Here is a 12,067-nt window from a genome sequence, read left to right on the forward strand (position 1 = left end):
AAACAACCGGTAAGAAGAGTGAAGGGTGACCCGTCGCAATTACTAATGATGTCATTTCTTAAACATTTCTTTTCAAGCGTGTACAATGGTACAACGATAATTCTTATGCTTGTAATTTACCGAGAATATTACTCCCTCCGATGCGCAGTTTTGAACTAAGATCTTAATTCAAAACTGATCTTAGTTCAAAACTGCGACCCTTAATTCAAAACTAGATTTTTCTTAGTCTGTTTTGAAACAATTTTTAGTAGCGCAACTGAACTAAAATCGACGAAATACTTGGGAATAAGAGCAAAACAAAGCTGATGAAAATTGATTTTACAAATCATCAAGCTTGTGAGGGCATATATGACATTACCAACTTCCAATGGTACACCTGTGAAACTTACCACCCCTATTATAAATACGTTGCCTGCTTCCAGCCAAACTTCCAAATTCCAAATCGGCCCCTGGCGTCTCCTCCTCCACCTCCTTCCCCTCCCGGCCTCCAATTGTCCTCCTCCCGCCTCCCCTCCCCTCCAAGCTTCCCACGCCACAGCCCAGAGAACCCTAGCGGAAGCCTTTGCTCTCCAGAGCCCAAGGATGGAGGCGACGGCGCCTAGCGTGGGCGCCGGCGCCAATGGTTCCCTTGCGGCGGCGGCGAGGGCGCAGGTGGGGCCGCCCACGAACCCCATGGCCACGGCGCTGCTCACCGATCAGTACCAGTTTTCCATGGCCTACGCCTACTGGAAGGCCGGCAAGCACGCCGACCATGCCGTGTAAGCACCCCTCGCCTCTGCCTCGTGTTCTCCGCTTCGCGTAGCTCTGGTTCGGTTGTGCCGATTGGATTGGATCGACGGGTGGTGTGATCTGGTGCCAGTTGGTGAGTTGGTTGGTTCCGGGTTAGGTTCGGGGGAATGAATTGGCGAGAGGTCTGATTTTTTGGGTCATACTTGGATTGTTCCTGCAATTCTGTCATTGCTGTGGCGAATAGTTTGGTTTCAATCTATGCGGTAGTTTGGTTTTTGTTCTCGTGCAATTCTGTCATTATTTGGTATATAGTTATTGGTTAACACAGCGCAGTTTTGCGCTTTGATGTTTTATTATTTGGTAGTTCCTTGATTGGCTAACTGGTACTCTGGTTTTGCTCTCGGAAGCCGTCTTGCCTGTAGTTTTGATCATTTTCCTTGTCAGTAACTAAAAAAATGCTGTGCGCTGGTTTTACTTTATTTTTTCGAATTTTCACTCTTGCTGTGTGTGGCTGCGAAGTCTGGGGCTATCCTATTTTCGAAAAATAAACAGCTGAAGTGGCATTTTTTGGTTGGTTCTTGATTGTTCCGCTATGCATTACTTTGGAAAGCCCTTCTCAATGTGCATTGTTTAATTAATCTCTTTATATTGTCAAAATTGTGAGTTCAACTGTCGTTTATTGACTGGGCTTGCCATTGCTTTCATGTGGGTCCAGGTGTTCTTGTGTTAACAAAATTGGACTGGAGTTTCTTTTAGGATTTTTTTCCTCCATTGTTGTTTTAGTATGTAGCACCTCATGTGTGGATTCTAACATATAGGCACATCTATTTATTACTCCCTCTGTCCCATAATATAAAATCGTTTTTCAAGCTAACATAGCTTGAAAAACGATCTTATATTGTGAGATGGAGGGAGTATGTCATTGTGGGCTGTCTAGAACTTTTAGTGTTGATCAATATTTTCTAATTGGTGATATGATTTACTCCGGGTGCAGAGGAAACAAATGCATAGGGACATCTGAATGATGTCACAAGGTTGAATGAACTAGAATTTTCAGTGTGAACATGGAGTATTTTCTAAATGGTGGTATAATGTACTCCTTGTGCAGAGGAAACAAATGGATGTGGACATTAATGATGTGATGTGGTTGAATGAACAACGGACTTTGGTACTTGAGTAAACAAAGAGACTATTGGTTCTTGGGTTTCATATTTACTATTCTTGCGAGAGGAGGGACGGGGGTGGTATGTTATGCCAATTTTCAATTTTTTGAGAAGGGGAAAGTGACTGTTTTTGGACTTGGGGAAGTTACAAGAAGAGAAAAGTCTATGTAATTTTGTCATTGGCAGAATATTTGGGGAGAGAGGCACTTCTGTATATAGCTTTGAACAACATGACACTAAAACTCAGAAACTACCCAAAAATATATGAAAATTGAGTTAAAAGAGAAAAGTTAGTGAAGTTATTTTCTCTATGTTTGTATGGTCATATATATGCCTGTGTCGTTTGCTTTATCCAAATGGGCTCACATGGTGTGCTTTGATGTCTGTTGAATCAATTTCAGTTAATATGGGCCTAAAATTTCAGCTAACAACCCAGACGTACTCAATTGCATGCTGATTTTGTTCCTTTTCATTTTGCAGGTTTGACCTGTACTTCAGGAAAAATCCATTTGGTGGAGAGTTTACTGTTTTTGCTGGTCTTGAAGAATGTATTAAATTCATTGCAAACTTTAAGTTCACGGAAGATGAGATTTCTTTCCTGCAGTCAGTAATGCCAATGTGTGAGGTATCATCTGGACACCGTATACATGTATTATATACAATATTCTTTCTTTCTTCAAATGGTAAAATAGGTTCTTAGATTAGCTGCTAGGTTATGAATATACCTTTTGGTTGGTCCTGTGTATTGGCAGGCTGATTAGCATGGGCTACAATAGGTCCAACTCAAATGCTAGATGTAAGAAAGTTTAACTTCAAACTTAGCGTGTCTTTCTTTTTTTGAAACGGAGGCAAAAACTTAGCGTGTTGTTTCTTGTATAAGCTATTCTTCACCCAACTTTTAGTATGCATATATGTAACACTCATTTGGTTATTTGATCTGAGAAACACTTATTTACTGATATAATTGCAATTTCTAGGATGCATTCTTTGATTATCTCCGGGGAATTGATTGCTCTGATGTGGAAGTGTACTCCACTCCTGAGGGCTCAGTAGTCTTTCCAAAAGTGCCCTTGATGAGAGTTGAGGGTCCAGTTGCTGTAAGTACAAAGCCCCTAACTAGCTGTTATGCGTAATAATGTCAGTCACAAACTTTAGTTCTGAGCATTAACTAAAACTTGAATTTTTGCTATAGCAACTTACTCTTGTTATAAAATCATTAGGTGGTTCAACTACTTGAGACTCCATTTGTAAATCTCATCAATTATGCCTCTTTGGTAACCACGAATGCTGCGCGGCACCGTCATGTTGCTGGAAAGTCAAAGGTTCTAATGGAATTTGGTTTAAGACGAGCGCAGGTGTGATGATCTTCTATCCTTTCTGCACCATTATTTCAGCTTTAATTTATACTCCCTCTGTCCGAGAAAACCTGTCCCAAGCTTATTCCTCAAATGGATGTATCTAGCACTAACTTGGTGCTACATACATCCATTTGAGGGACAAGTTTTTCCGGATGGAGGGAGTACAAATATTAGGTATTTCCACATGTGAAATCTGAATTGTAGCTTTGGATTTATGTTTGCAGGGGCCTGATGGCGCAATAAGTGCTTCAAAGTATTGTTTTATGGGAGGCTTTGATGCAACCAGGTGAGTTCTTTCACATCAATGGAAGATCATATCTGTGCTCTATTTCCTTGTATCGTTTCGCTTCTCTTTTTCTCCTTAAACCTTTTATCTCCCAAAAATGTTAGTGTTGCTATAGTGCACCATTGGTTAATTTTATTCTCTTGCAGTAATGTATTGGCAGGACATCTATTTGGCATACCACTCCGTGGAACACATTCTCATGCTTATGTCAGCTCATATATGGTTAGTAAAATACAATTCCTGTTATTGATGAACAAAAGCTATTACATATGCAATAATGTGATATCATTGGAACCTTACCGTGCATCTGTTCATCATGTAGTTTCATTAGTCAAACAATTCTTCACTACATTGGTTGCTGAGCCCCATGTCGTATCAGCATTGAAGTTTGAATATTTGTTGTCTCATCACACTAGCACTCAAATTATGATCCTGGTGACCATCTAGTTCATTCAATGATGGATATTGTTCAATCTTTATTTTTTTACATAACCTGCATCTGCATGTGCATATTATTTTTCTATTTTCCTAGCATACTAGTACTTTTTATCATTCTCCTTGCTAGTTTGCATTTTTGTGGACAATTGGTGTCTTTGCTTGCTAATTAACATGGTACAATATTTCAAACATACAGATACAAATCATTTTTTGAACATATTCTCTCGTATACACTTATGTGCAATGTCCGCAACATTTGGTACCGGCCCTTGCATTTGCATCTTTAGAAATCATCCTTACATATCTCTGGCATTCTGAAAGTTCTTTTTTCTGGCATCCATTGTTATTTTCATCGATGGCTGATTTGGCAATTGCTTTAAATCTTCCAGAGCCTTGATGAGATCCCAGACAGAACCCTAAGGAACAAAGATGGTTCAAAAATCTGCAAGGATTTTGTTAGTTTAGTGAAAGAGTGGCTTTGCAAGATTCAGGTACAATTGCAGAACTTTGCTGTGCAGTTTTCGCTTGTTGCAGCATTCTTATGTTACTTGTTGATTTCAGGCAGCAGATTCATTACGTAATGTATTTGGCGATACAAATCAAAGTGAGCTGGCTGCATTTGCATCATATGCGTTGGCTTTTCCAAGCAGCTTTCTAGCACTGGTGGACACATATGATGTGAGCTGTTAACTTATTGCAGCCTGCAACTTTTTCCCTTGTTGTTCTGCTGTTATTCATGTCTGAATGAGGCCTGAAACTTAGCACATAATAGGGTTTTGCATTGCTCTTCTCAAGCTCCTTTGTTGGTATTTTCTTAAAAATTACTAGGCTCTGTTATATCTCTGAGCTGTCTGGCTCTTGTATTTTAAAATAGAAGTTTATCCAACTTAGACATGGTTAGGATGTCAGCGCTGTTATTTGGATTGATTTGTTGCATCTGAGGTCACCTGCACCCATTAGTTCACGAAAATTGAAAAGTGTGTTTCACATTTTTAAATATAAAAAGATGTGAAAAAAAATCCATGCATGTGCATACGGTATTATAGTATGCAAATTTTCGTGAGAAAATATGCCAATTTTGTGTTCAGGAACCTTTTATGTAGGGGATTTATTCTTTATCCAATCTCCACAGAGCACCAGAATGCATGTTTTGGCATCAAAATTGGCGGATACATGCTTCAATACTTCTTGTATATGTGTGATTTATTTCAAGAATTCTTAGAATGTCGACTTTTTTTAAGCCGGGAGCTCTTGCTTCTAAGCTTAGCTCGAAGTTAGGACATCAGTCTGGCTTTACTCCAGGAAGGTGTAGTCAACTATGTATTGATGTTTGCACTACAACTTTATCCTTGTTTTGTGTTGTCTAACAAATGATGACCATGCAAGTGTACGTACACGACCCATTCTCCTTCTTATACCATTTGCATTCTTCACCTGTAACATGTACTCCCTCCGTTCCGAATTACTTGTCGCAGGTATAGATGTATCTACATGTATTTTAGTTCTAGATACATCCATTTCTCCGACGAGTAATTTGAAACGGAGGGAGTATATTATTAGTTTATTTATGCTATCCCTGCATTATCTGGAGCACAATCTCACATTTTTTTTTCTTTTTAGGTTATGCGAAGTGGGATTCCAAATTTCTGTGCGGTAGCTCTAGCACTCCATGACTTAGGGTATGTCAAACCTATTCTTGGACACCTATTCCATGTGCATTGGGTTATCAGTATTGGAGCTTGGCATATCTTGGAAGTTTGTACATAATAGAGTAGCTAATGTAGGCAAAGGCTCACGTACAAAAGACCCAAAGTGGTCGGACCCTGCGCAAGCGGGAGCTAAGTTCACTGGGCTGCCCTTTAGAGTAGCAAAATTCAGAAAATCCCTTATCCAAGAAATTACAAATGAAGCTAAAGTTTATCAGAAACTCCATCCCAGTGATATCAAATTTAGGAGTGGTTTAATCTTACAACAACTTTCTGATTATATGCTTAAGCCCTCCCAAACAAGTTTCTGTCAGATTCACGTGTACTTGCAAAATAATCCATAATATCCCAGTACTCTGGATCCCCTCGTGCTGTTATAATCTAAAGATGACATCTACTCCCTCCGTCCAATAATGTAATACATTTTTTGGCACTACACTAGTGTCAAAAAATATCTTACATTATGGGATGGAGGGAGTATTTGTTTTGGTCTTTAATGTTCTGTTTTTTTAGTCATGGAAAATGTTATAAATTACTTAATCATGTGGTCATTGTTTTGGTAAAAAAATCATTGAAACAATCAGTTTGGATAAATATATATATATTTCTTTTGTAGGTACAAGGCATCTGGTATCAGATTAGACTCTGGTGATCTAGCCTATCTGTCTATTGAAACTCGAAAAGTTTTTCATGCAATAGAAAAGGAATTCAATATACCTGGTTTCGGGAAGATGATCATTACTGCTAGCAATGACCTGAATGAGGAAACAATTGATGCTCTGAACAAGCAGGTAAAATGCTGTCTCATTATTGAGTGACTTGACGACAAGTTCTCTTACACCTCTCTCTTAAGCACCTTGCATTGTACACAACTTTACAATGAAGTGAGATGACAATACATCAAGAACTTCGTGTCATGTACTTATGATGTTATATGCGTCTGTGTGTAGTTCTGTGGCGCTAATGATCATGAACTACATAATTTTTCTTTATTTTATTTTCATATGCCTATGGGGTTACAAATTTTTATCTTCTTTACAGGGTCATGAAGTTGATGCCTTTGGAATCGGAACTTATCTTGTAACGTGTTATTCCCAAGCTGCTCTTGGATGTGTCTTTAAGCTAGTTGAGATCAATAGTAGACCTCGTATCAAACTTTCTGAGGATGTGGCAAAAGTATGTTTGCTGTTTACACCCTGAAAAAGATTTGCATAATTTTACTTCCCTGATACTTAATGATGGTGTCATGTTATGTTGCAGGTCTCTATTCCATGCAAAAAGCGGTGTTTCAGATTGTATGGAAAAGAAGGCTATCCGTTGGTAGACATCATGATACGTGAAAGTGAACCATCACCAAAGGTAACAATGCACGCGTGTTCTCTATTCAGATGTGAGGTTCTATACTTGTCATACTATTGTCAATCATAATCTACCTTAGAATGGAGTATACTGAGTCGATCATATGCTTCACATTGTTGTCATGCGACTGTCTTCACCTTTCATATCCTTTGTTGACTTCATCTATAGTGTCTTGTTCTTATTTATTTTTAACTGGACTTCACATCTTTGAAATATTCCAGGCAGGAGAGAGAATTCTTTGCCGCCATCCGTTCCTTGAATCCAAGAGGGCTTATGTTGTCCCCCAGCATGTTGAGGAGCTGCTACATTGCTACTGGCCTGGGAGTTCAGGTATGGACCTCTTATCATTTACAGCGATGAGTTTTCTTCGAAAAACCTCAAAAGGCAGGAGCTCTGCAATTCACTATAGAGGATATGCTGGGTCTTGTAATGGAATCGGCCAAACTCACAAAGTCCGCATTCAGGTTACCCCTGAAATAAAACAACAAGGCAACTGCAGTTGGCTTGCCTGCACTCATGCATCCAACAACAGGCAACAGAATACCAGGGGCAGCCTTGCCACACTTGACGTCCAACTGGACAACACCCCAGCCACACTCCCACTACTCCTAACATGCCCGGAACTAGTTATTTCTTGCAGCAACTTTGTCCACCATGGCTAATTCGGAAAGTGGTTGCTGAACGAGTAATTAGGATCACTATACGTTGGCTAATTCAGAAAGTGGTTGCCGAACGAGTAATTAGGATAACTATACGTTGGCTAATTTGTAAAGTGGTTGCCGAACGAGTAATCAGGATCACTATACGATGGGGTTGTTTTGTTGCATAACAGCCATTCAAATCACGAAATCTGTTAAAAAGAAAGGAGGTGGCATGAAAGGCTCACCTGAACCAGTTAGTAGTATTTTCTAGTGCTCTGTGGTGTTGATATTTTCCTAGACTTGATGTAGAAAGATCAACCACCTCTTTTGCATCGTCCAACCCTGAGTGGTGGAAGGCTAGCTATTTGGATTAGTGCCTGCTTCTTAATGCAAAGACGTGCTTCCATGCACGGTGGAGAAAACGGGGACACTGGAGCTGGTGATTGCAAAAGTGGAACAAGCCTGTTAAACTGTGGACCGTAGTAGTATTGTCAGTGGATTAAACATGAATTATATGTGTACATCTGTGTTGTGTGCAGATAAACCTAGAGCAGAGTTGCCCCCGCTGCTGAAGATCAGAAGCCGCTGTATGCAACAGCTCGAAAAACTTCGACCGGATCACATCAGACGGCTAAATCCGACACCTTACAAGGTTGTGATTTTGAAATCTTCATTTATTTACATTTGTTTGTTTCTTACCATATCACTTGAGTCGTAACTTTGGTCTTTCACAAAAAGAGAGTCGTAACTTAAATCTTCTTGACTTGGAGCAGGTGAGTGTGAGTGCAAAGCTGTACGAGTTCATCCATTACCTATGGCTGAACGAGGCGCCAGTAGGCGAATTACAGTAGATGGCTGCACAAGTTGTTGGAGTCAGACGACATTCTTGCAAGCATAGCAATTGCAATACGTTATACTACGTCAAAGAAAAGTTAGAGCTCTGTTGTTGTACAACATGGCGATCCATCAGCTCAATAGCCCCATCTCGTAGAATTTCATTCTTGATACCCAATTTCCATTTGTACAAATTCATTGCCAGTATAAAGGCAGGCAGATCAGTTTACTACCCCTTGGCTGGTGGAATACTATATATATGAGGTGTTATGGAATTACTGTATTAAAGAATAAGAATCAGTTGAGAGGAACGTGGTTGTTGCTTTGCAGCACGCACCGACACATTTGCAGGCTATACTCGTTGAAAACACAACGAGAGTGTAGCGAGGCTGAAACTTGAGGACGGTACACCATGTGTCGGCTCTAGTTTTGATCTTGCTTGGCTTATTTATGCGAGGCTACCTGGAGATGAATACAAGGGACGCACTCAAACAGCGAGCAGAAAAGGACGGGTGCCGTGCTTTCCAACTACCGCTGTACTCCTTATTGCACAATGTAGTAAGCTGAACAGATTGGATTGGTTGGTGATGGCGATTGTGATTGTGATTGTTTTACTAAATAAATGGCTCTTTTGATTCGAAAAAAATAACTCCACAGAATTCTATACGGCGTGAGGGCAGTGCGGAGCAGTAGATCTCGAGCTGAGCATCACCATTTCCACTCTTTCGCACGGTGGCAACCCCTTGTGACAAGGTGACCTCGTGTAGGCATCACCAAGCCTTGTTGAAAACAATATTACAAAAAAAGAAGCCTTGTTTTTTTTTATGATAATCAATACCATGATATACTTATAGTAGCAAATTGTACATGGTAGAGATACATGAGCTGACTACAGTGATTACAAAATAAAGTCTAAAAAAAATGAGCAAACCTTCGAGATCTTCAAACTCTTCCTTCTGAAGACAAGCCGTAGGAACATGACAAAAGTATCAAACCATGGTCCTGTAAATACCAACGAGGGTTCTCACATTGTTTTAGTTTGAGCCGCAATGCCAAGGCTGTGATGCACGCACGCCGCCATTAAACTAATCAACGAACACCGACAAGAGTACCAACACCAGTATTTCAGGGATAAAAAGCAGAACAACCAGGTCGACGTCGCTGGGAGCCGAGAGTACGAATCAACATTGTTGAGGATGTAGTAGCCGGGACATATATTGCAAGGACAATCCTCCTCGCGGCGACCATGAGAAAAAAAAATCCAAAACTGATCTGGCGAAGCAAAGATCTGAAGGATCATACCTAGACAAATTTAATCTTCCAACACCACCATTGATGTCGGGAAAAAGATCTCGTCATCGAATGAAGATTATTTATTGTAGACGATGCCATCTCCAACGAACAAGACGACTACCAAAACCCTAAATCAATCTAATAAAACACTACTATTATTAAGAACTCCACTCATAGATCGGGTTCCCCACACCTCCCGACACCGGCAAGACCGTCCGGAGGAGGGGGAACCGATCTATGGTGGAGGTAGAGGTGGCGGCGGCGAATAGGTCTTTTTCAGAAGGAGGTGGCGGCGGCAATCAACTAATGGGTCCCGCCGTTGCGTTTCTTGCTTCTCTCTGGTTTCCCTTCTCCAAAAAAAAGAAGCCTTGTTGAAAACACACCACCCGCCGATTACTTAGATCATCTAGAGCTGGACTTGGCAAATCCGCCCCACTATACGTCCGCGGACGCACTGGGCATGCCAGCAGACGCATCCAGACGGGCCCTCATATCTCATGTCCGGCATCCAAATATCTCAAATCCATGCACGTCGATTGAGGGAGTCCTGGATTAGGGGGTATTCGGACAGCCGGATTATATCCTTTGGCAGGACTGTTGGACTATGAAGATACAAGATTGAAGACTTCGTCCCGTGTCCGGATGGGATTCTCCTTGGCAAGGAAGGCAAGCTTGGCAATACGGATATGTAGATCTCCTTCTTTGTAACCGACTCTATGTAACCCTAGCCCCCTCCGATGTCTATATAAACCGGAGGGTTTAGTCCATAGGACCAAGAACAATATACAATCATAGCATAGGCTAGCTTCTAGGGTTTAGCCTCTCTGATCTCGTGGTAGATCAACTCTTTTACTACTCATATCATCAAGAACAATCAAGCAGGATGTAGGGTTTAACTCCATCAAGAGGGCCCGAACCTGGGTAAAACATCGTGTCCCCTGCCTCCTATTACCATCCGCCTAGACGCACAGTTCGGGACCCCCTACCCGAGATCCGCCGGTTTTGACACCGACATTGGTGCTTTCATTGAGAGTTCCTCTGTGTCGTCATCATTAGGCTTGATGGCTCCTTCAATCATCGATAGCGATGTAGTCCAGGGTAAGACTTTTCTCCCCGGACAGATCTTTGTATTTGGCGGCTTCGCACTGCGGGCCAACTCGCTTGGCCATCTGGAGCAGATCGAGAGTTACGCCCCTGGCCACCAGGTCAGATTTGGAAGCTTAAACTACACGGCCGATATCTGCGGAGACTTGATCTTCGACAGATTCGAGCCCCTGCCGAGTGCGCCACACGGTCACGATGAGCATGATTTAGCTCTACCATCGGACAGTGTTCAGGAGATCGCACCGGCAACCGCTCCGACCCTCAATTCGGAGCCAATCGCGCCATCCATGGGCGGGTGGATAGACCCCGCCACGGAGGCCGCATCCTCAGCGGCGATCGAGCCGAGTATCGACCTTACCCTTCACGGGAGCCGTGATGCCGAACTGCCGGATTCTTCCCTGGACACGGACTCCGAACCGCCTGCGCCCGTGCCTATCGAATCCGACTGGGCGCCGATCATGGAGTTCACCTCCGCGATATCTTTCAGCACTCACCCTTTGGCGACATACTGAACTCATTAAGGTCTCTCTCCTTGTTAGGAGAGTCCTGGCCGAACTATGTCCGACAGGATTGGGATGCGGATGACGAAGAAATTCGCCACCCACCCACCACCCACTTAGTAGCCACTGTCGACAATTTGACCGACATGCTCGACTTCGACTCCGAAGACATCGACGGTATGGACGATGATGCAGGAGACGAACAAGAACCACTGCCCACAGGGCACTGGACAGCCACCTCATCATATGATATATATATGGTGGACACACCCAAAGAAGGCAATGGCGTCGGGACAACGGAGGATGACCCCTCCAAGAAGCAACCCAAGCGTCGACGTCAGTGGTGCCGATCTAAGTCTGGCCAAAGCAAAAGCGTTGATACCGGCACAAGAGATGATAGCACTCCGGACAGTGCCGAAGATAATGACAATCCCCTCCAGCAAGATTTAGAGCAGGAGGACGGAGAAGCCAGCCCTCCCGAGAGAGCGGCAAATGGAGAGGCGGAGGATGATAATTACATGCCTCCCTCTTAAGATGAGGCAAGCCTCAACGATGACGAATTTGTCATGCCTGAGGATCCCGTCGAGCAAGAGCGCTTCAAGCGCCGACTTATAGCCACGACAAATAGCCTTAAGAAAAAGAAACAGCAGCTTCAA

General features: G+C 42.4%; 1 protein-coding gene across 1 annotated transcript; it reads left to right on the forward strand.

The window, feature by feature from the left end:
* Nucleotides 1-447: 447 nt before the first annotated feature.
* Nucleotides 448-8,825, forward strand: LOC123189215 (nicotinate phosphoribosyltransferase 2). The gene is made up of 15 exons (XM_044601579.1): nucleotides 448-758; nucleotides 2,373-2,517; nucleotides 2,870-2,989; nucleotides 3,113-3,247; nucleotides 3,475-3,536; nucleotides 3,683-3,758; nucleotides 4,364-4,465; nucleotides 4,536-4,652; nucleotides 5,595-5,653; nucleotides 6,297-6,471; nucleotides 6,722-6,856; nucleotides 6,941-7,039; nucleotides 7,261-7,369; nucleotides 8,220-8,332; nucleotides 8,454-8,825. Exons 1-15 carry the CDS (start codon nucleotides 583-585, stop codon nucleotides 8,529-8,531), a joined length of 1,701 nt encoding a protein of 566 aa, XP_044457514.1. The 5' UTR covers nucleotides 448-582; the 3' UTR covers nucleotides 8,532-8,825.
* The last annotated feature ends 3,242 nt before the right edge of the window (nucleotides 8,826-12,067 follow it).

Source organism: Triticum aestivum, chromosome 2A, assembly GCF_018294505.1.
Source record: "Triticum aestivum cultivar Chinese Spring chromosome 2A, IWGSC CS RefSeq v2.1, whole genome shotgun sequence".
Classification (NCBI taxonomy): domain Eukaryota; kingdom Viridiplantae; phylum Streptophyta; class Magnoliopsida; order Poales; family Poaceae; genus Triticum; species Triticum aestivum.